General features: G+C 36.2%; 1 protein-coding gene across 2 annotated transcripts in view; it reads left to right on the top strand.

The window, feature by feature from the left end:
• NHLRC2 (NHL repeat containing 2) overlaps positions 1–25105 on the top strand; it is a 41438-nt gene extending 16333 nt beyond the window's left edge. For both annotated transcript variants that reach the window (XM_014546356.1, XM_014546357.1), the window contains 7 exons: positions 2574–2703; positions 12535–12634; positions 15760–15991; positions 16856–16978; positions 17858–18064; positions 18941–19166; positions 23308–25105. In XM_014546356.1, coding sequence (XP_014401842.1) covers positions 2574–2703; positions 12535–12634; positions 15760–15991; positions 16856–16978; positions 17858–18064; positions 18941–19166; positions 23308–23564 — 1275 coding nt within the window. In that variant the 3' untranslated portion in view covers positions 23565–25105. The remainder of the gene's footprint in view (positions 1–2573; positions 2704–12534; positions 12635–15759; positions 15992–16855; positions 16979–17857; positions 18065–18940; positions 19167–23307) is intronic.
• The last annotated feature ends 623 nt before the right edge of the window (positions 25106–25728 follow it).

Here is a 25728-nt window from a genome sequence, read left to right as displayed (position 1 = left end):
TTCATTGGTTAGGCTTACATGAATGCATATAAGTCCTTTGGTTGATCTCTCCCCCTTACCCCCACCCTCCCCTACCTTCCCTCTGAGGTTTGATGGTCTGATCGATGCTTCTCTGTCGAATCTGTTTTTGTTCATCAGTTTATGTTGTTCATTATATTCCACAAATGAGTGAGATCATCGAGTGAGATCTTGCATGAATTTCGTGCATTGGGCCTCTAGTATACATAGAAAATTCTAAGAAATCTATGAAAAAGCTACTTGCACTAATAAGAGAATTTAGGAATGTTGCAGAATACAAAGTCAATAAGAAAAGATCCACTCTGTGTTTATATATTAATAATAATTGGGAATTAAAATTTTAAAATTCTATTTACGGTAGCAATAAAAACAAAGTACTTAGAATAAATTTAACAAAATACATGCAAGACTTGTGTACTTCAAACTATAAAACATTGCTAAGAAAAATTAATCCAGTATTGGATTGGAAGTTTCAATATTAAGATGTCAGTTCTCTCCAAATTGACCTTTAAACTCAGTGCAATCCCAGTCAAAACTCCATCAGATTTTTTTGAAGGTATTAAGTGGATTCCAAAATTTACATGGAAATTCAAAATAAAGAATTTATTATATCTAAAATTTTGAAAATGAACAAAGTTAAAAGACTTATAGTACCTGATTTCAAGACTGACTTAATGTTACACTGATCAAGACTGATAATTTGTTAATATATAGATCAATAAAAAGAATAAAGCACCTAGAAGAAACGTCATATCAAATACAGTTATGATTTCCCAAAAGCATCAAAGCAGTCAAGGGAGAAAGGAAAGTCATTTTAGCAAATTGTGCTTGAACAACTAGATACCCATGTGGGGGATAAAAAGAAACACATTACCTCGCACGTTATATACAAATAGACTCAAGATGCATCACACACCTAAATGTAAATACTAAAAATTTAAAGCTTTTAGATGAAAACATTATCTTCATGACTTAAAGGTGGGCAAAGGTTTCCAAAGACAGGACACAAACACAGTCATAAAAGAAAAAAATGATAAATTCAAATTTATCAAAAATTAAAATTTCTGCTCATTAAAATTTACTGTTAAAAAGACAAGCCACAAACTGTCATAAAATAACCTTAAAAATTTACAAAACATATTTATGAAGGGATTAGTATCCATGAAATATATAAAGGTTCCTACAACTAAAAATGAGAAGACAGCCCAATAAAAAATGGGTCAAAGATTTGATCAGACATTTTTTCAAAAGAAGGTATAAGAATGACCTTGTCACATTTCTTTTTCAACTCAGGATGTTGATCACTTTTTTATCCATTTTATATCCACTATAATGGTTTAAATTTAAAAGACTGAAAACATTATATATTAGCAAGAATGTGGAGCAGTTGGAACTCCCATACATTGTTGGTGGGTAGCTTGATAGCTGGATAAAATATGTAATAAAGCAAGTAAGTGAAATGGTGATAATAAGTGGTGTGTGTATAGATCTTTGCTGCAAAATTCTTTTAACTTTTTTTCTAGTTTAAAAATGTTCATGGTAAAGTGTTGGTGGAAGGGTCTCAGGAGATGAAACCAGAGCTTTTTTCCCCCCAGTAGAATGCATTAGTTTTCCAATGTATACAGCAGAGGCAATATAACGTAGTAGAGCTAGCACTGCCTGTATTCAAATCCCAGATCCTGGACTTACTAGCTATAGGATCTTGAGAAAGTTACATAATGATCTGTGCAATAATGATAATCATAGTCATTATGAGGATGAATGGATGGATGACACTTGGATCAGTAGCTGGCATATATTAAGCTGTATATGTGTCATTTAGTAGCCAAGCATAACTGAAATACATTTAATTTCAAAAAATGTGAATTTTTTAGATTTTGCTTTAAAATTTCACTTTCTTTTAAAATATTTTATAGTTAAAAGAAGATCAACACCATTTCTGGTAGAGGCATGATGAGATGAGGGGGGCAGGAGGGAAGTGGGGGCGTGGACAGGTGAGGAAATGAAAAGGACTGAGTTTTGTGCTTTTGAATAACAAGATCACCCTATTCTTAATTAAACCTTTTTAAAGCTTTTACATTTTTATAAGATAGTAGACTTTATTTTTTAGACCAGTTTTAGATTCATAGCAAAATTGAACATAAAACACAGTTTCTTTCCCCGCATCCCTGCAAGACTCCCTCACCATCAACCATTCCACACCAATGTGATACATTTGTTACACTTATCGAACCTGCACATCATTATCATGCAGAGACCATCGTTTATATTAGGGTTCACTCTAGGTTGGCACATTTTGTAGGTTTGGCAAATGCACCATGACATGTATACATTGACCATTGTAGCATCAAACAGGATAGTTTCACTGCCATAAAAATCCTGTGTTCCGCTTATTCATCCTTCTTTCCCCCTAATTCCCAGGGATTTATACTTTTTTGTTTTTAAAGAAAGTATTTGTATTGCTAATACCTTCTATATGTTTTTATTAAAAATCTTCATGTACAAAAGAAAATAAAAGGTAACATGCATTGCATACAACATATTCCTTTCTGTAGATTGACCTAGAAGCTGAGATGGTGAGCACTGTAGCTGGCATTGGTATTCAAGGTACAGATAAAGAAGGTGGAGCTAAAGGAGAGCAACAGCCCATTAGTTCCCCATGGGATGTAATTTTGGGATCATCAGGTATGTAAACTTCTAATACTTAATATAAGTAAACATTGTTTCATAAATGTAAGATTTTAAAAAGATGGTGGGGACATTCATTTGGATTAATTCTATTGCTAGTAATTTTATACTTTTATGCCTGTGTCTTGAGATTTATTGTATAAAGGCAAAGCCAGCAGTAATGTATACAAAATGGAATATATTTTATATAACATGTAACATTACACATTATGTTTTATGCACAAGATAGTGTATATATTATTCTGAATTAATGTTAAAGAATCTCAGTTTAGCTGCAGCTTTCAATTAATGTTGCTCTGAATATTCTTAAATTAGGATTAGTTTCAGAACTTCAAACAATTATTCATGAACTATACCATTTAACAATGTCCTTTTTTTCTAGTTTGAAAAAGAAATTAAAAAGTGACAGTTGCTTTTTTTAGATTATTAAAATTTGTATTGAACCATGATAGCTTCTTTTGAGCAATTTGAAAAAAACACTTTGCCCTACTGTATTATGTAGGTATTAATAATGAATAAGATTGACATTATCTTTACAATCTTTGTTACCTACATTAATTGACTATAAGATGACCCAGGAGTATAAGTCCTTATTTCTCATTGGCCCTCAGTGATACAGGGATGGTTATCTACATATCTACAACCAGAGTAATGAATAAAAGTAAGTTAGTAGAATACACTGAAAATAGAATTTGGGACTAAATGGTTTGGATGGTCTTAAAATATTTATAGAGTGAACTAGAGGCCTGGTGCATGAAATTTGAGCACGGGGGGAGGGGTCGCTCAGCCCGGCCTGCGCCCTCTTGCAGTCCAGGAGTCCTTGGGGGATGTCCAACTGATGACTTAGGTCTGCTCCTCGTCAGCCGAAAGCCCGGCTCAGGGCTTCTGGCTGAGCAGCACTCCCCCTGTGGGAGCGCACTGATCACCAGGGGGCAGCTCCTGCGTTGAGCGTCTGCCCCCTGGTGGTCAGTGCACATCATAGAGATTGGCCATTCCACTGTTTGGTCGATTTGCATATTAGCCTTTTATTATATAGGATAAGCATCAGTTTAGTTGAATGGCTTTACATCTGAGATAATTTTTTATCATGATGCCAATTTGCTTATAATTCAAAGACCTTGATTTTTTTTCATTTGATTAACTTTTTATAGAGTTTTTAATATTCATAAAATAACTGAATGAATTTTTGGTACTACCTGTACTTAATATGTATAACTTGGAGATTTTGCACAAGTTCTTTTTGAGATTTTCCTTTTTGGAATTCTGTGTCACAATAATCATAGTGGGGAAGGAGTTGGGGTGGTAGAGGGAGCAGTACATCCCAGGTGCAATCAATAAGAACATAGATGATCTATATATATAAAAGCCTAAGCAACCAAACAACTGGTCGACTGGTTGCTATGACGCGAACTGACCACCAGGGGGCAGATGCTCAATGCAGGAGCTGCCCCCTGGTGGTCAATGCACTCCCACAGCCAACCTCCCACAGCCGGCCAATCTCCCGTGACTGGCTAACCTCCTATGGTCTTTTTTTGACTGGCAGGCCAACCTCCCTTGGTCCCTCCCCCTGGCCGGCCAGACCCCCGATTGCCTGCCAGGCTGAGGGACCCCACCCGTGCACAAATTCATGCACCGGGCCTCTAGTATATATAGAATTTGAAAACTGATAAAAAACTAACTACAACTCAGTCTTTTCATCACTATGCACCAACAATTCTAAATAATTTCAGGGTTAAAAATATTCATTCCCACTAGGATTTACCACTCCCGCCTCCTTGCCACTGAGCTATTTCAACATAAACCTTACAGATGGAAAAATAGTCTGAAACATACCTGCAGTAAAATAGTCAAAGTGGATGAGAATTGTTACTTTGGTGTGCTGTTACTCTCCACAAGGAAGAAAAGTGTCTGCCCTTAGTGTATGAGCCCCCAATGATTTATAGCTACTAGTCCATATAGAAATCAGTAATTAATTTTTACATTTTGCAACTTATAGCCTGTAGTTACTGTATCTGTCAGTAATTGTCACAATGCTTCATAAGAAATCATCCCAAAACTTAGACAAATCTAAACCTTATTTCTCACTCACATATGGGATCAAGGCAGAGTCTGGGCTTGGTTCCAAAGTGTTTCTTTGGGTGCACATCTCCATTTGTTTCTCCTTCTCCTTGGACCAGTAGCTTCCTGAGAATATTCTTTTGGCAAAAGGCAGGAGCACAAGAGAGTAAGCCCAGCTACACATATTGAGCCTTAGCTATGTCATATCTGCTTACCTACTGTTATTAAAACAAGACACATAACTAAGCTCAAAGTTATGGGGCAGGGATAGACACCTTGCCTACAATGAGGCTATGTCAAGGGTGTGGGTATCTAATATTATTACAGAGGAGTAAAGAATTGAGACCAGTAATTCAATCTGTCACATATATCAGACTTTATAGAGCTTATAAACAGGATGTACTTTATTGGATGCTTTACTAAGTTGGATTTAGTTAATGGCCAAGGAGTGCTTAAATATTTTGCTAGGCTAAAAGTTTTTCAGGCATACTTTATAGCATGGAATTTCTGGTTGATTGTCTTGTATTGAGAATGCACCCAAAATGCTTTCCAAGGAAAATCTTGGCTCTATTGACAAGTACTCCCTCAGCTTCCAGCTGGAGTGACATGCAATCTGAGGATTGTGTCATTACTAAGCTCAGTTTTCAGTAAAGGAAGCGAGTCCTACCTTACTTAGCTCAACAGGTTTTTATACGCATGTGGTTCTTCATTTGACTTACAGTTTAAAATAGCTTCACTCAGGTACTTGGCAAGAGGCGTATTCTTGAATACACTTAAGTTCAACACCTTCTAAATTCCTGGCCAAGAGAAAAAGGTTTCCAAGTATCAGAAGGAATCTGTTGAGTGAAAAAAGCTACAAAAAGCCTACAGTATGAAATTTTTTTACAGAAGGTTTAGTAGTAAGCAAGACTAATTATATCTTGAGAGATCAATCCAGACTTGGTAAAACTGAAAAATAAGAAAGTGGAAAAAAATTTTTTAGACTGGTGGTTCCTTCCGGAAAGAGGAGGGGTTATAGTCATAAAAGGATGCACGAATGTTCTTTCTTGAGCTAGGTGGTTTGCATATGGATGCTTAATTATTAAACTTTATAATGCATCCATTCATATGCATATTTAATTAAAAATTAAACCTTACAAAGGAGCAAAATAGATTAGGTAAATAAAATGAAAAATAACAAGGACCAATACATAGTTAAATATATATACCCTATCAAGAGACCCAGTTAATAAATAATGGGACTTGAAATACCCATTATACTATGTAAATGTGTTTGTGTATTTTAATTTTGAATACTTAACCTAATTATGCCATTACAGTGATAAAAAGCATTATCACTCTAAATATGGCCATTACAGTGATAAAAGCATTATCACTCTAAATATGGTCACAATGTAAGAAAAATAATTACTAGGTACAATATATTCATTTTCAGCAGAAACTCTGCCACGTTTCTAAAATGCATGACTTCACTCTTGCCAGACAATAACTGGAGAGATTTTTCATCCTAAAGTTCAAAACCCCACTCGTCACTAAGTAGACTTTACCTGATTTAGAATCATTTATAGAAAGGATAATATGTCTGAATCCCATTAACCTTTCTTGGCCTTTTAATCAGTGTTTTCCCTAGATAGAAGTTTAGCTGTTCTTATACAACCTTTTATGATCAAAATTTAACTATTTAGTATGTTAGTCTTATAATCTACAGTGTTGGTACTTAAGTGCTTAGATAATATGGTTCTTGGAGTTTCGTTAATATGCTATAAAATACTATACAATACATTTATCCTCTAAAAATAATCAGATGATACAGAATTTTTGAGGAATAAATTTTATACAATGTAACTGGTGAGTGAAAAAAGCAAGTTACAAAAGCTTAAACTAAAAGCAGTTGTATTTATAGGCCTAAAATTTGAGAGATGATTCTTGTACTATCTTATCACATTGAATTGTGTTTGCAAGGTTTTTTAAGTCCAATTAATGAGGTATAATTTACAGAAAGTAATATTCACCCTTGTTAGGTATGAGTTATATGACTTTTGACAAACACATTCAATCTTATAACTATTATTGCAATGAAGATACAGTATATTTCCATCACCCCAGAAAGTTCTCTCATGACCCTTTGCTCAGTCTTCCTCCCATCACCTCCAACATCCTCTCCAGCCATTGGCAACAGTGCATTTCTTATGCCTGGTTATTTCATTCTGTACAATGCTTTCGAGATTCATTGCTGTTGTTGCTGGTATCAATAGTTGGTTCTTTTTTATTGTTGAGTAGTATTTCATTGTTTGGCTGTGCCACAGTTTATTCATCAGTTGATAAACATTCCAGATGCCTCTAGTCTACAGCAATTATTAAAGCCTGTATAAACACATGTGTATAGGTTTTTATGTGGACATAAGTATTTATTTCTCTTTGGAAAATGTTTAGGAATGAAATTGCTGGGTCATATGATAAATGTGTAATTTTATAAGAAACTGCCAAAGTGCTTTCCAAAGTGGCTCTTTTCTTAACAGTCCCAAGAGTCCTAGGTTAATATTGCTTCTGCCTAAAGAACTTCCTTTAACATTTCTTGTAGCAGATGGCTGCTGCCAATGATTTCTCTTGGCCTTTTTTAGGGGAAGGGGAGTGTCTGGAAAAGTATTCAGCCTTCATTTTTGGAAGATATTTTTACTCCATATATGTCTGGGTTGACTTTCTTTTTTCCTTTGATACTTTAAAGATGTCATTTGATTGTCTTTTAGCTTACATAGTATTAAATAAGAGGTCTGATTTATTTCTTTTCCTAGATCCTTTGTGTATAAAATGTGTGCTTTTGCCCGGCCCTCATGGCTCAGTGGTTGAGCATCAACCTATGCACCAGGCAGTCATGGTTCGAATCCTAATCAGGGCACATGCCCAGGTTGCGGGCTTGACCCCCGCAGTGTGTGTGGAGGGGAGGTGCAGGAGGCAGCCGTTCAATGATTCTCTTTCATCATTAATGTTTCTTTCATCCTCTCCCTTCCTCTCTGAAATCATTAAAAATATATTAAAAAATAAATATAACAAAATAAAGTGTATGCTTTTTTTCTGGACACCTTTAAGATTTTCTCTTTGGTTTTCAGCAGTTTGATATGTCTAGGAGTTATCCTGTTAGAATTCTTGAGTCTATGATGTGGTGGTATGATATCCTTCATTATCTGTGAAAAAATTCTCACGCTTTATCTCTTTAAATATTTTTTTCTGCTCCTTTCTCCTCTTTCTGGGATTTCAGTTACTCATATATTAGACTCTTGATATTATACCCAGCACTTTTTACATACTGTGCTCTTTTTATTTTACCCTTTTTTTCTCTTTGTGTTTTAGTGTGAATAATTTTTATTGATTTATCGTTAGGGTCATTGTTTCCTCAACTGTGTCTAGTCTGTTGATGAGATTGTTGAAGGAATTTTTCATCTGATATTTTTATAGGATTTCCATATTACTATTTCTTAGATTCCATCTATCTGCTGAAATTTTTTTACAAATTTAGGTATGCCACCTTTTTCTCTAGATTCTCTAACATAGTAGCATAGTAATTTCAAAGTCCATGTTATATAGTTCCAGATTTCAGGTAATCTTTCAGTCTGTTACTGTTGATTGCTTTGTTTCTTGAAAATGTGTGGGGGTTTTTTGGTTTTTGGTTTTGATGAGGGTTGGGTACGTATTTATTTGGGTGAGGGTTTTTCTTTGCGGGGGTGGGGAGGCAGGGACAGGGAGGAGGGGTGCTGCTTACTTTATGTTTGTCTTTTCAATTTTAACTAAATTCCAGTGATCTTGTGTGGAATTAGAGGGGCTGACAATAGTATTTATCCAACTATTATGGGAGGTTGAGTCAATGTAGTCAGAAGCTGGGCTGGGTCTGGGTGTTGTTATTGCTGTGAGTTCTGTCAGTTCACCATAGCTTTTGAATTCCTTTAGCTGTGGGCTGGTGTTGCCTAAGCATGGGGACCTAGAGGCCGGGGGTGGAGGGTTCCACCTCGGCTTTCAGTAGTCCTGTACAGCTGAACCACAGTGGTTCTCTTTCACTCTTGCAGCTGCATGACAGGTGACCTGTTGCTGTTTATCATTCTCTAAGGGAGTGTTCTCTGTTGTTCTGAACAGTCTCAGTCTTAGGACCCCTGTACAGTGCCTGTGGTCCATGAAAGGAAATGGGAGCTTTTTTTTTTTTTTTCCATTGTTTCTGTTCTGTTTCTCTCTGGCATCCAAACTCTGCCTTTAATCCGTGAATGGTTTTGAAGAGTTTCCTCCTTTCCCTCCAGCAGTGGGGAACCCGTGCTTGGTATCAGTATGGAGTCTTTGACCAAAGACAATTTCCTGCCCCTCTCCCAGAGATGAAGAGATGTTTTTCTTCTGCCCTCTTCCAGTCCTCAAATTAGTCTTTTCCTGTGCCCAGGGCTTTGTCGCTTTTTCCTAGTGGCTTAAGGCTTTGCTTCATAGGAGGTTTAGAGACTATGGAGAAAAACTATTTACACTAATGGATGATTTCACAGATGCTATTATGAGGGTTCTAGTCAGTGGACTTTATTTTGATCATAGTTACTTAAAATAACAGAATATTTAAAAGCTGGATTGAAGGTGTTTTTTCATTTCTATATTTCATTTGCTGATTTTATTTCTGCTTTCTGAAACTATTTCAGTAATCCTTATTGATGATTATGAGGGGTTTTGACTTTCCCAAACCTTTTTAGCTTTTGGCATTATCCTTTTTTATTTTTAATTTGTGACTGTTGAAAGTCAGTGGTACTAAGTGTGCTCTTAACTTAAAATGGAAATGTTCGTAATTGTTAGAAGGAACAAAAGTAATACCCTACTCAGTGATACAACTATGTGCTTTAGATTTTAAAAACCAGGATGAACAGTATAAATTTTTTAAAATGTATCTTTATTGTTGAAAGTATTACAGATGTTCCCTTTTTTCTCCCTATTTACCTCCTCCGCCCCACACCCGCCCCCCGCCCCAGGCCTTCACCACATTATTGTCTGTGTCCATGGATTATGCATATATGCATATAACTTAGTGATACAGTTATGTGCTTTAGATTTTTAAATCCAGGATAAACAGTATAAATTGTTAAAGTGACTCTCGTTAGTTTGATAGACATTATAAATGCCAGACTACCTTTTTTTTTTTTAATTCTCATTTTATTTGTAAAAACTCTTCAGTCCTCAGAGAAATGATCAGGCAGAGTAAAAACTTCTTGAAAGACAGTGTAGCACGCTGGTTATGAGCATGGAGCCTGGAGCCAGTTTTACATCTTAGTGTGGTCGTGTGACTTTGACAAGCTACTAGACTCTTTATGCCTCAATTCCCTCATCTAAATTGAAGATGCTGATAGTACCTATCTCAAAGGCTTATTGTGAGAATTATGAGAATATATGGAAAGCACTTAGTGCTTGTACAAAGAAATGATTAATATATCAATGTTATTTTCATTGTTTGCTATAAGAATGGAGTCATTTCATAAAAGTCACGAAGAGATGTTACTAAGCTGAACCAAATCAAAGATGGGAAGGCAAGGGACTGGGAAAATATACTTGTAAAAGATTACCTAGCCAGAGGCCATAGGGAGAGGAGGGCATAAGGAGTGAAGCTGAAGTAGAAAGCCATGGTTAAGTTTGATCAGATGGCTATTTGTGATCACATGTGATACTGCACTTGGGTACTTAAAGCCAGAGCTAAATCCATGGGGCAGAGGCAAAAGGGAGGAAGAAAAGAGCAGGCCACAGAAGAACTGGCCAGAGAGCATAGGCTGCCTTCTGTATCCCTTCATTCTGATCAGAACACTGCTGATTTGTAATCAACTTCCTAATGGATTATTCCAGGTTTAGCTGTGTGAATTTCCACGAATTATTTAACCCCTGTGAATTTCACTTTCTTTATAGAGATGATACTAAACTTCTTAAGGTTGGAAGGCATTATTAAGTTATTAAAGGGAATAACTCATGTAAGATGTTTATCATCTCAGGACCTTAAACATAGGAAGTGTTCTGGATGGTTATCATTTTCATCACCATCCCCACCATCATCATCAAGTGATAGATAGAATCCCAACAACTGAATTTTGACCTGACACAGCCTGGTCACTTTTTCTCATTCCTTAGGAGTTTAAAGGAAATAAGTATACAGAAACCAGGACCAAACTAATACTTATACTATGAAGTGTAATCTTCATACTTTTTTGCTACTTTTTCTTGTTGTGCTAAATAAGTGTTTATAGCAGATATCCTTGTCTAATTTCTGTTCTTAGGGGACTGTCTTTATCAGCTCAGGCTGCCATAACAAAATACCAGACTGGGGTTGCTTAAACAACAGAAACTTAGTTTCTGACAGTTCTGAAGGCTAGAAGTTCAAGGTCAAGGTGCCAGCATGACTGGGTTTTGGTGAAAGCTCTCTCTTGGCTTATAGTCACCTTCCTTTTTATCCTCACATGGAAGGGGCAAAATAAAATAATTATGTAAAGCCTTTGATCTAGTTTTAAAACATTAAACAGAGACTGAGTCCCCAGAATATATGGAATGCCATTATCACTTTTAATGCAATTTATGTTTATAACAATATTTGACTATGAAAAAATTAAATTGAAATAAACTGCTTCCCTTTATATTTTATAGGATAGTAATTAAGAATGCAGAGAAAAGGCAACATGTAAAATAGATTTTTCTGTTGGATTGCCTGTTCCGATTCCTTCCTTCATTTACTAGCTCTGTGATCCTAGCAAGTTACCTACCCTCTTTCATCGTCAGTTTCTTCATCTCTAAAAAGGACATAATAGCACTACCTGTCTTCTGGGGCTTTGAGAAAAGTTCAGTGATGATCTCTGTAAAATGCTTGGCGCATAGCAACCACATTCATTGAGAACCCTCGTCATCATTTTTGTTGTTAAATTGAAAGGCACTTGAAAGTAATACAAGTTAAGGAAGAAAAGTTTCTTTTAGATACAAACTACTTGAAGTTAAAGAAAATATAAATAAAATAGCCTTACTAAGATAATTTCTTAGAGCATGTGTCTGACCAAATGATTTTAGTTAAAATATCTCAATTACATGTAAAAGTAGCCTTAGAATACATCTAAAATTAAAATATTTAAATATTTAACAAAATGAATTTGAGAAATAGAGCCTTGTCACATTGTAATAAGTTATAAATTAATTTTTACAACTATTTGTTCATTTTAATTATTTAATTTTTAGTAAACAGCTATATTATACTCGAGCTTTTTTGAAAAAGTTTTCTAACCAATTAAACAGTTGATTTTTAAATAGCAGTTGTGATGTGTATCTAAGTCTAAAAGTTGATATTGTCGCAGATATAAACATTTCTTAAAATATTAAAATAGACAGTGTTTTCATGAGAAACTGTTACTAAAGTATATAATTTAGGTGGTTAGTGCTGGTTATTTGACTACCAATTTCTTAGAAAGTATGTGCCAACCCATTTCTTTTATCACATAAAATAAAAAATCAGATGTTTGAAAACATTGTGCCCAGGATGCATGGGCATATTACTATTAAGAATACATTGGATTTCTGTGAATTTACCAGTACATTTATAAGTCTAAAGAAGTATGTCTTTCACAAGGAAAATAGAAATTTTCAAAAACAACTTAAAACATTGCAATATTTTTATTTTCTTCTATCAGATGATTTATAAACATATTACTGTCTTCCCTTAAACTTCTCAAAAAAATTGGTGTTTTTCTATTAACCAAAATATGTACATATTATTTACTATTTACTTTTATAAAGGTTCAGAGGTCCAAAGAGATGACATTCTGTGGATAGCCATGGCAGGGACTCATCAGATATGGGCACTCCTGCTGGACTGTGGCCGACTACCAAAGAAAAAGTAAGTGGCAATATCTCTTTTGGGGTAAACTGCACAACTTGGAGTTCACAGAATTCCCTTTTGCAAGTCTCCATCCTCTCGACACTTACTGTTCTGGTCAGGAGGTGCTGGGATACACTACCATGACAAACAGCCAGATTCTCCGTGGCTTAAGACAAGGCTTGGTCCTTTGCTCACTCACTTAGGTGCACCGGGAGCACTGCTCTGCCACACAGGCTGATGCGGCAGCCGCCATCTAGAGCTCTGCCAGTCATCCTGGCAGAGAGAGAGGGGCGGTGAGTCGCTTAATACCTCTTAAAGCTTCTATTCAGAAGTGACACATCACTTCTACTTACATGTCATCAGCCACAGTCAGTCTCACGACCACACCTCATCTAACTTCAGGGACCCTGGATGAGCAATCCCACTGAGCGTCCAGAAAGAAGACTGGAGGCATTTGGTGAGCACTTCCTTTTGACTCACAGTGCAGGCATCCCCACTCATTAGTCCAGGTATTTGAGTGCTATAAAGCATCGTGGTTAATAGCTCGGTGTTGTAGGCAGGCCTGAGATTGAATCCTGGTCTGCTATTTACTATCTGTGCGAGCTTAGGGGAGCCACTTTAACTCTGAGTTCTTATTTATACTTCCCTCTTAGGTTTGTTTGAGAATCAGTATGTGTGAAGAGCTCAGCCTAATGCCTGGCATATTCAGCAAATGGTTGTAGCTTTGTTGTCACTGGTGGGGATATAAAGGTGAAAAAGTAGTGTCTCTACAAAGTTTCTTATATCTTTTTCGATAGAGCCTTTTCTCTTCTTCCTAACACCCCAGGTAGAACTGATCATAGTCTTCCCTGTGATTTCACTGCACTGCTTACGTAGTTATGTCACTGCCCTGGTAAGTTCGTCTTCTCTTCCCCTCCCCACCTCTCTCTTTTCCTCTGACTCTCCTTGTCTGTTTTTGGTTGCACTTATTTGTTAACTATTTTGTCTTACTAGACTGCTTCTGAAAGGAAAGAACCCTTTCTCATTCATTTTTGTGTTCCCCATACCTGGCACAGTATCTGGTACATATGAGGAGCCAGTAAGGGTTTGCAGAATAAATAAATGAATGAAAGTATTAGCCAGAAAGACTGTCAAGTCACCATAGAAAATGCCTGTCATCCTGATTACCTTTATCAATAGAAAGGAGCAGTTGTATGCATAATCCAAAATATCAGATATATTTCAAATAGTGTGTATGTGTGTGCTGTGTTGTATGATGTTTGCAACAGTTAATTCCTCTATTTATTAAACATACTGTATGCTAGGCACTATGCTAGGCAATAGGAATGAAATATACTCACTAATTAAGAATAAAATGAAAAGATATGGTTGCTGTCCTCAGTGAGCTTACAGACTAAGAAGCAGATTAGCAAACAAACAAGACAGTTGGGGAAGGTGCTGTGTATAAAAAAAAAATGACTGCAGCAGTCCTTCAACTTGAAATTGTCCCTTGTGTAAATAAGAAGAACACCTGATATCCATCAAGGAAGGCTTTCTGGAAGAAACTAGTAGACTGAAACCTGATAGAGGAGTAGGACACAGACCAGGAGAGTGGAGGTTTTTCAGGCAAGAAATGACTCTAGTCATGTCAGTAGAAGCCATATCACGAAGTGCCTTGTGAGCCCTTTTAAGAGATTTGAACATTACATGCCTTTCTAGAAAGTTTTAAGCTTGTAAGTAACATAATAAGAATTGTTTTTTTAAAAACACTGGGGACATTTGGAGAGGTACAAGACTAGAGACATAGATAGAAGTAGGAGGTTATTGTTGTAATCCAGGCAGGAGATGGTAGTAGCCTAAACAGTGAAGTGACCAAACATTTTCCATGAGACGTAATTTTAAACAGCAGAAAGAAATAACAGAGATGGCCAGAATGTTCTAAGTGATGGCTGTGTTGGACCTAAATGGTCAAGAGTTGACTAAATACCAAATAAGTAGAGTGTTTACTCTCATTCTTATTAGGAAAGTATCCGCCCAGATCACATTGACCTGTATCATAATTTTAAGGATGTTTTATCTTTGTTACTGATCTTTGAGTGGGAATGACTCCTAACATTTTAGAAGTTACTGTTTCCACTCTTTCTACCTCTTAAGGGAACTCCTTTTTAGATTAAGACTCCTTGTAGTAATTACCTTTAATTTATTTGACATGTTAGTTATTACCTGTATTTCTCTGACTAGATTTTTTTTCCCAGTTCCTTGAGTAAGTGGCCATATTTTATACACTCTATATCCCTTTGCCTCCATCCTCTGCTCCCTGCCTAACTGAGCTTTGGGAACATATCGACCAAAGAGTGACTGATGGTCATTTTAGACTTTTGTATATTGTGCCATATTTGGATGTGATATGCATGGAATCTCATTATTTTGCTTCAAAGTCAGCTTCTTCTCTTTCCTTACAATCCCTCCAGCATAAATTCAGAAACTATGGTGTAAAACTTTCTCTGCATTACATAAGGAATCCTGCAATAATCCTTGAAGTAGAAAATTCCGTAGTGTATATAAGAAATTGATTTGCATAATTGATTTGTTAGAGCAGCATAATCATCCTGTATTCGTTTCTTAAAGTGGGTAATGCTTGAGCTGGTTGTCGAAGTAATCTTTCAGTCTACTATGTATAAGAAAACAAAACTTTTTAAAATGGAAACTCAAGCTTTAATCTATCAAGAGCTAGATAATCTTTTTAATTCCCTGTCAGGACCTAATATTGTATGAATCTAAGAAGAAATTAAAGTGGGATCCAGCTGTACCTGTCCCTGAACATTTGGAGGGGAAAAAAAAATCTATACCATCACTGATACAATCATTATTTTTGTAATTCTAACCTTGTTAGGGATTTCCTGTCTGACCACTGAGAATAGTTTCAGTTTTATGTATTTCAAAAATGTAGAAAGGTCCCTACACAGCGGATAAATAAGTTAGTTAACAATTAGAAAAACTACAGTGAAAACTGACTTGCACAATTTAACTGAGCCAAGATCACTAGATTTTATTTTTTTTACAATGCTTACCACCATTGATTTCATCATTAACACTCATTTGTTTAATAACTAAATTGGACACATATAACAATGTTGACTTCACCTATGCATTGTCTTTTTCAGTGACTTAAAAAAAGGAACCTGCCTTCGGTTTGCTGGAAGTGGAAATGAAGAAAATCGAAATAATGCATATCCTCACAAGGCAGGTTTTGCCCAACCTTCAGGTCTCTCTCTGGCCTCCGAAGATCCCTGGAGCTGTCTGTTTGTAGCTGATAGTGAGAGCAGCACTGTGAGAACCGTTTCACTGAAAGACGGAGCAGTGAAGCACCTTGTAGGAGGAGAACGAGATCCTATGGTAATGAAATCCCTCCACAGTGTGCCCAGACACTTAAAAAAATGCACTTTTCTGAACTGTGAATAGTTCGTAAAATTTGGGAGAGAGCGTTCTTGGCCTATCCATAGGTTAAAGTGTAAGTCAAGTCAAAGGGAAGGTGAATATAAAGAAACACAAACAAAACCATGTAAGAAAAGCAAACTCACTCTAGTTGATTATGTATAAACTAGAAGATCGGTGCACGAAATTCATGCACGGGTACTGTCCCTAGGCATGTCCAGTGATCAGGGCCCATCAGGTTCCCCGCCTCCTCTTCCCTCAATGCCCACGTGCCGCCAGCGCGCGGTTCCCCCCCGGCTCCTCCTTTCCCCTCACCACCCGCACGCCGCCGCCGCCGCCGGTCCCCTGCCATGTTCCACACCACCCCCTGGTGGTCAGCACACATCACAGCAAGTGATTGAACTCTCATTTTCCCGGTTGAACTCCCAAGGGGACACTTTGCATATTAGCCTTTTATATGTATAGATGTCCAGACTTCAGAGAGAAAGGAAGGATAAAATATTTATTAATAAGAGGAAAGTGTAAATTAGATATTTGGCAGGATGGTATAAAGAGTACCAGATTGGTCAGCTTGGCCTGTTCTTGACCAGGTGTGTGATTATTGTCAATAAAACTATAAAGTACCACACAATAATACAAATTCAAAATTCTATCATTTTTATCCTAGTCTGAATCAAATACCCAGCCCTATTTGTATGAAATCAGACCTTTTCCCCTTTAACTTAAGCAGCATATACAGCCATCTTAATTTTCACTTTATATGCTAACACAACACTCTAGAAATTTTAATATGAGCTGTGTTTTTCTTTTCCTTTTTTAAAAAAGAACTTATTTGCTTTTGGTGATGTTGATGGAGTAGGAATCAGTGCAAAGCTTCAGCACCCCCTTGGAGTAACGTGGGACAAGAAAAGGAATTTACTTTATGTGGCAGACTCATATAATCACAAGGTGAGTCTTGACAGAATTATATAACACCTTGTTTTTCATCTGTTGTATTTAAAATGCTGAAAAACCTGTGAGCCTCCTACAGTTGCCACTCGAAAACATAAAGAGGAGTTAACAGTCTTTGACAACTATATATAAGACCTCTTTTCTTTTCTTGGTCTTATCTTTGCAAAGAGGGTATGATGGTACTCTGAGCTGGGGAAAGGACTAGTAAATAAAACATGCTTCCAATGGATATAGCCAAAATTGGGAATTGCAACCCATCAAAGCTGCTTAGTAACAAATTCAGTAAATAAGGAGAAGGTAAGTAGCACAGAAATTAATATGTCATTTAACAAATGAACATTTTTTAGTTGCATAGTTGTAGCACCTATTAGCAAATAATTCTGTTAAAACAGAATTAAAAGCATTTCATTTATCCAACTATTCCTATTTTTATTTTTTATAAAGTTCGTGGAAAATTAATATTGATATTTTGTGATGAAAGACTATAAATTTAATACAATTGAGACAAAGGAAATCATTAAGTTTAACGTAAGTAGCAAATCCTCAGCCAATGTTAGATGCTCATGAGAAGTCAGTCCAACTGTATCCCATTTTGAGAAAAGAGAATAATATTTTGAAACTTAAAAAAATTTCATCCAAGTTTATTTCCAGAGGGTAAGATGTAACTGGGGATTTTACATGGTTTTCAGCTCTCCCCTTAGACTATAATTTGAATGTTTGCCTTTTTCAAGAAAATGTGGAAATGCCTATTTTCCTATGATTTTTTTTAAGAATACTAATAAGCAAAAATTCTCTGGCTTGCTTGATTCTGTACTTTTCTATACTGCAAACATGAGCTTGAGTTTCAGACATATGATTTTTTTTCATTCTTTTTAGATTAAAGTTGTGGATCCAAAAACAAAACAGTGTACAACATTAGCAGGAACTGGAGATGCAAGTAATGTCAGTTCCAGTTTCACCGAGTCGACCTTTAATGAACCAGGAGGCCTGTGTATTGGAGAGAATGGCGAGTTACTATATGTAGCAGACACTAATAATCATCAGATTAAAGTGATGGATTTAGAAACAAAAACTATTTCTGTGGTAAGTAATCTTAAAGGTACCATTTTATGAGTGACTTTAACATCTTTAGCACTGACTGCACTTTTGGTTAGTCCGTCTCCAGTTGTGAAAGTGAAGCATGTAGGTAGAAGAGTACGTGAATGTCTGTGTGAAGGATATCATATTATTTTCTTTAAGTAAAAATTCCATTTGTGTCTAGAGTGTTTGAGAAAGATACTGGGAGTTGGAAAGATTTTGAACTTTCAGAAAAGGAAAAAAAAAAAGAGGACTCCTCTGTTTTTAATTATGTGGACACACTGACACAATTACCCTCACATACTGTGTGGGTTGGGTTGTTTAGTCTTATTTTTATTGATTCTTAAATTAGCATGTAATCTTTGTTTCCTATGGTGAATCCATTACCAAATGGTCTTCCCAAGGAAGCTCTAGAAGCCATGTTTCTCAAGACATTGGAAATAAGATAGAAAGAAGTTCTCATCAATTTTTAAAGATATACACATGGTCTCCAATAAAATTTTTTAAAAATGCAAGAGTTTGTTTTTCCTAAAATTCTAGGAATTTCCAAGGTATATTATGATGACAATTTGTTTTTATTTTAAAGCATGTAATTTCTTGTGACACAGAGCTGATATATGAATGGCATCATACAGTTGGCAATGAAAATTATAAGAGGATGTATATTATATCCACTACATTTAAATTGATATAGTTTTAATTTTCTGCCATCCATGAACATATTGAACAATTTCTTTTTCATTCATAAGTGTTGGTAATTTTTTTGCCAAAACAAAATATATTTCTAAACCTCATTTCAGCCTGAAGTCTAAAAATAAACTCTCACTCTACAATTATTGTAAAGTACCTGTGCTTGAATAAACACATTTTCTTATTTCCTAGCTCCCGGTCTTCAGCTCTGGAAATGCTGTGGTAGATGGCCCGTTCCTAGTAGAAAAAGTAGAAAAACAGACAATACCCAAACTACCGAAATCAGCTCCAGCCGTTCAACTCCCCCCCGTGGCTGCATCTCCGGGACAGACTCTGCAGTTCCAGCTGAGATTAGACCTCCCGTTAGGAACAAAGCTCACTGAAGGGGCACCCAGTTGCTGGTTTCTAACAGCTGAAGGTATGTGAATAATCTTGCAAGTGCAAATATTCCATAAATTCTTGATGTTTAATCTTTCTCATTTGTATATGATATTTTTACTCTCTAGTTGGGCAACATTTGAGGGAAGTCTTGTGACAAAATAGATCTAACCCCACTTTAGCAGTTTTCTTTAGTCTTTGAAATTCTTTTATCTCTTTTATTAAAAAACAGTGTAACTCATCCAAAATTACTCAATCATAATTGCCTGCATTTGCTATTAGGCAAGTCCATCACCCGAGGCTGACCTCTGTGGTCCCAGAATGATAGGTCCTCCAATGTTAGAGCTGTGAAAGGCACCTTCTATTATGAGGAGGACTGATGGCTCAAAGAAATAGTGATTATAATAACTGCTGGTACTGATTATGGTAAATGCTCAAGGACATATATGGAATTAGGCCAGAAATGGAATTTGAACCCAGTTCTGCTTATAATTGGTTTTGTCTTTTCCATTGTGCTGCTTCCTCTCAAACTAGCTATAGAGTTGTTAGTCTTAAAAATTAATTTCATTTTTTAAAAAAGAAAGTTCAAAACCCCACCAATTACCCATTTGGATGTTATGAAAGTTTCTAAACCTTACTCTCAGTGTCTGTACTTACCTCATGGTCTGTGAATGAGTACCAGTCCACGGACTATCCTTGGAGTGGCACCATGCTAGAGCACTCCAACATGCAGAGCACAGAGGGAGGAGAGGGACCAGGGAAGCAAGCAGGAGCAAAACCCAGAGAATGTCCAGCTGCGTCAAGAGTTATTAACAGATCAGGTAAGATAAGGACTAAGAATTGATCATTGATTTAATGTCAGAGAGTTAGTTGATGTCCTCTGAATGATGGAGGTGAAAACAGAATAGGAGAACTAGAGAAAGCAAATCCAAATAACTCAGGAGTTTAGCTGCAAAGATAAGAGAAAATAGAGCAGTTGCTAGAAGAGGGAATGGAGTTAGAGAACAGCATGTTTATCGATGGCAAAGATCCAATAGAGAAAGAGTTGATGAGATGTGGTGGGACCAGGTGCACAGTAGATTGTGGGCATTTGCACAGTTAGGAGAGAAAGCCCCTGTGTGACCCAGAGCTGTGGAGGGTAGGGTTTGTGGAGGCCCTTTTCTGATGCTTCTGTTTTCTTGGGAAGCACGGGCCATCAACAGTGAGTGAGAGGGGAGAAGGTTTTGGAGGTTTGAAGAGAGAAGAGGGTCATCCAGGAGGATGGGAGGGTGAGTACATGAAGGAAAAGCAGTGTGATTGCTGAATAGCTGGAGGCTACCCGTCAAGGATGGAAAGCCAGACTAGTCCACATGGAGGCTGTTTCTCTCCAGCCAAGTGTAGCCACAGGGCGCAGGCAGTGCAGGTGAGTGTTGAGTAGTAGTATAAGCAGGTCTGCTACAGTGGCAGGTCATGTGCCGTCCATGTGGGTCTCCACAGTCCTTATCCAGTATTCACTGTGTTTGCCACTATGCCTTTCAGTAATAGAATCTCACAGATTCTGTTCTAAAGAATTAAGTTGATTTTCCCCTTTAGTATATATTTTTAAAAACATATGCTTATGAGTATATATTTGTAAAAACATATGCTTGCTTTTCACTGAAGAAATGACATGAGCTCTTTCCAATTCAGTTCTTTGGTTGTGTTATCTTTTGCTTTTCAAGATAGCATCTATCAAATGTTTTAGAGCTTTCAAATGCTGTTTATTTTATTTCAATATAATAGTATCATTAAGACTTGACTTACCAGTTACTAAGCCTGAAGCCACATTTTCTTCTTTAGAGATGCCAGACAGAATTAATGCTCCATTACTCGCTTCCTACAAGAAAACAGGTTCCAAAGCCATATTTTAAAAGTGTGCCATTCAAGTAGAAAAATACAACATTTTTGGAGGGTGTGTAATTGAAAACAAATGAATTACTATGAGCAGAATCCAGGCTAATAATTTGTATCCTTTTAATCTAAGAATACTTCTTGTTTGAGCCTATTTTCATAGTACTCAGTTACTGTAAATTAGGTGAAGCTTTGAGTGTGTGTTTCAATCAGTGTGAACTTAGCAGTTTGTAGTAAGGAATCAGTGACCTGCCTGCCTTACAGCAGTGCTCTCTAGCCGCTCTAACAGACTGGACCCTAACTTTGAAGTAAAATATTAGTTGTCCAGAACTAAATGCTGACTTGTCTCTCATGATCTTCCTCTGTCCTAGTCTCCCACGCTCTTTCACACGTTCTCACTCAATCTTCCATTTCCTCCCTGACCCTCCTCCCTCGTGCCCTCTCACACACTTTTCTTTTGTACGTTACCCAGATCCAGGCTCTGTGCCTTCTTACCTTGGTGCATTCTCAGGCAGCAACTACTGCCCTGCAACAACACACTTGGTGTCCATACCAAGAGAACAGAGAGATCTTGGTAGGCTAGCCAGGAGGAACTGCTGGATTCGAGCTTGGGAGTCTGGCTCTGGGGTATCTGAGCCTGTGTGGAACATCTCCTTACTCCCCACACCAGAGAGGGCTGAGTCCTGCAGTACTAGGAGGGTGTTTGGAGCTGGCTTTGCAGACAGAAGAGTACTCAGACCGTGACCACTCCTCATGCCTCCGTAATTCAGGCAAGTGCTCAACAGCCAGTTTAGCTGCTCTGCCTGTGTCCATTGGCCTGGAAGCATTGCATCATTTGGAGATCACTGTTAATTTAACTTGTCTGTGTGAAATATAGAGCAGTGTATTGATTTTTAAAATAGGATATTGACATGTTTAACTCTACTTTGTCAAACACACAAATTAATGTTGATTCATTGGACTATAAATAGGGATAGTATTAAAGGACAGTGAAGTAGTTTATAGAGCAAATTCTTAGCTATTTTATCACTTGTCTAAGATATTGGTTCCATTTTTATTGTATAGGGGCAAATAAGATTTTTGGAAATTATTTTATAGGATACATTTATACACCTATGATTAAAGGACATTTTTTCTTGGCCAGTTATTTAGAAACAGAATCACTTATTTTTAACTAAATTTTGGTCTGTATAATCTTAGTTTTCAGCATATGTGAAGGTTTTAAGCCAAAAACAAACAAACAAACAAAAAATACCCAGCATAAAAACAAAGCACCACTAGCATATTATAACCACAAATCGCATGTGTGACATATCTGAGAAATATCTAAAGAAACATTCTGTGTTTATTTCAAGAATTAGGTATTAAAAAGGCCCAGTTTACTTTGCTGTTTGATTTAAGATATAAGAAGTTTCCCACCAGCTTGCTGTTTAGCAAAATCAAACATTCAATAAAATAAAACACTCCTCAATTCAGAAATAAAGGAGGCCAAAGAATTTTAAAGATCATTTTAAGATAATTGTTTAAAAGTTCCTTCATAAAAGCTCTGGATTTAACTCTTTAGATTTTCACCTTTCCCCTTCTCCTTACTCTTATTTGGCATGTTTTCCTCAAGTTTGATTTTTTAGTCAACAGAATAATAGATGCAGTAAACTAAAGACGGGTGCTCTGAGTGTTGGCTCATCCTGAGGTCAAAAGAAAGAGACAGGAAAGCTAAAGAGTAGGCCTAGAACCTCATCACTACTCAATAGGTGGTTCCATTTTTGCAGGAGCCATCGATCAGTCATTAGATTACACTCAGTGTATTCTACCTAAGACGTCAGGAAAGCGTGCCCTGCACTTCCCATCTGCTGGCTCTTGATCTCTAACCCCCTCTAAAGCTGAATGTCTGTAAGCACGTGCTTCCTAGTGTGGTGCATGTGTTCCTTCTGACAGAAGGCACTAGATGAATAAAGACATTTAACGATTTTAAATACTAGAAGATTAAAGTTTTTAGTGGTTTATTAGACTTCTGTTATATAGATCTATGTATTAAGTCTTGGAAGAGTTTTATGTAATAAGGAAGTAGACATAATCTCTTAGTTTTGACATTAGAATAATATATGCAGTATTACTATTTCTAAAAAATCAGTGTTACTTTTTATTATTACCTTTTGATAGACAATAATGTATCATAATTTCAATTTGCAAGTCACTGCAGAGTTAAACATACATTTGTATTCCCTAGATTTTTTTGTAGTTTTCATATTATATTCCTGAATACTTTTTATCTTTCTTATACAGTCTTAATAATTTACCTTTTTACCTTTTAGGCAATGAATGGCTTCTTCAAGGACAGGTGCCATCTGGCGAAATAGAGAACATCGCCAATCAACCAACCATCTCACTGCAGATTCCTGGGAATTGCTTGTCACCTGAAGCCGTTATATCTGTCAGCGTGTTTCTTTATTACTGCAGCGCAGACAGCAGTGCCTGTATGATGAAGGGAGTTTTGTTCAGTCAGCCTTTACAGATAAGCGATGCACAGCAAGGCTGCACAGCTCCAGTAGAGCTCAAGTACGCGTTTTAGCAAGCAAGCTAGCAACCGGTCTCCACAGCCGTCTGTTCTCCATCCTCACTGTCACTGTAACTTATGACAAGAAACTTCACTCCTGCCTGTGGATACCAAGAAACCCACTGCTCAGTTCTAGCAGCTGATAGTAAAGTACAGCTATGCTCCTTATTTAATTATTTATTATAAGCAAATTCCTTTGTTCTGGCTGTACCAACTAAGTCACTGACTGTTGTCTGAACTATGTTGTTGTAATCTATGCTGCTATTTGACACATGACTTAAGTCCACACTTATAGTATAGAATATTATCATGAGATAATTTGCAGTGCTTGCTGATAACAATGATATCAAATATTTTAACTAACTTTTTCTACCTTTATTAATAGCGAGCAGCACACTTAAATGTGTAATTTCACAATAATTTTAAAGAGTACCCGAGATCCAGTCCACATGTTCGTATAAGGACACCTGACATTCAGGGCATAAGGTCTGTTCTAAGCCTCTCCCTCCCCCCAAAATCTTTCCTCAGAGTAGAAGCTTAGAGGACCTGGGTGGTAAATGTGTTCTTCGTTCTCTTCTGCGGTTTTCTCAGTTGAAATACATTGAAAAGAGAATTTCTCTTTTTATTATGTTACTTGCTCTTCTAACTTACCATTGTTAATGCCTTACAACTCTATACAGAAAAGTCTCTAAGGACATACAGACTCACTCCCTGAACTGTTTCCTGAATAAACAACCTTACCAGGTAATGAATGAGTCCTCAGAAATGGGACTTTCAAGGAGAAAGGATTTAGAGTCACATTCCTGTGATATTTTTTAATGATAAAGAATTGTGACAGCTGAATCATGGTCTGTTTTAGAAATTCACATTTTATGTGTAGGAATTAAATGCAGATTTGTTGGGTTCCAGGATTTTCAGGTCCCATATTCAGAATTTAAGTTAACGATCATTTATTGTGATATTTTTTAAAATTACTTCTAAGCCTTCAAAGTGAATTCCATGTAATGCACTTTCATGCTATTAATATGTATAATATATATCCTAATATGTTACTCTTTAAAATATTAAGGTTGAAACATACAGGGATTTGATAACACTTGGGTTTTTTTTAACCCAAAAGATATTGAAAGTTTTTTTTTTTTATCATAATGTCTCTTTATAACTATTTAAAAGCCTATTCTTATTTTTACTAAAACTGATTCAACAGGTTTGTGGTTTAATCAGCTTACAAGTTTTTTTAAAATCAGATGAACCACATTCAATAAATATTTATAGACAGTATTCCTTTCCCCCTTCAAAAACAGTGCTAAAATTTGAAATATAATCTTTTAAGCACCACCATCAACCTATTTTCTTATATTTTTTTGAAATATAATTGAACATCCTACCTCTCTTTATTCAGGTTACCTAAATCTCTGCAGTAAGGAAATGCACAGATTAGGACTTGGACTTCATTTGTAACCTGCTAGTGCTATTTAAAGAGAGGTAGAAATGTAAAGAATTCTGTTTAAAATTATATGTATTTACCTCATAAACCTTTCCTCAAAATAAAAAAAGTTCTATAATAAAAGGCAAATAGGCCATGGCCATTTTTTAATACCATTTGATTATGATACATCTCATTGCCAGTTGGATAGGATGAGAATATTTTTACTTTATCTTTTCCTATTTAAGGATATAAACTGTTTCACTCTCTAAAATAAGTTTATACAATTTTAACTTGATAATCCAGATATATCTGCTAATAATTTTTTAACATTGTACACAGACATATTATATGCATTTTCATGTACATTAAAAACCCAAAAATATTTGTTTAGACAGTGTTTTAGGTTAGTATTTGACTTTCAAAGTACAGTTTTAATGAACATTCTTATTCTTACCCAGCCACCAGCCTGCATTGTTTTTTCACATTCCAAATATTTATATGATTAGTAGGATTTTTTGCAAATCATACTAAAGCAATAGAAATAACTTCCTAGAATTTGTGACTAACATAAACCTCTTACATAGAGGAAGTATGAGAAGGTTTATTTTTAAAAATTTCTTGATCCTTGTCTGTTTTCTGTTTACTATAGGAATGTGTATATTTTTAACTTTTGCTTTTCTCCTGCATAAATGATGATAACCAATGTAAGTCACCTTAATCATGATGCCAGGGGAGTGGCATTACACACAC

Source organism: Myotis brandtii, unplaced genomic scaffold (genome assembly GCF_000412655.1).
Source record: "Myotis brandtii unplaced genomic scaffold, ASM41265v1 scaffold441, whole genome shotgun sequence".
NCBI lineage: Eukaryota > Metazoa > Chordata > Mammalia > Chiroptera > Vespertilionidae > Myotis > Myotis brandtii.
This window is presented reverse-complemented; position numbering and strand designations above follow the sequence as displayed.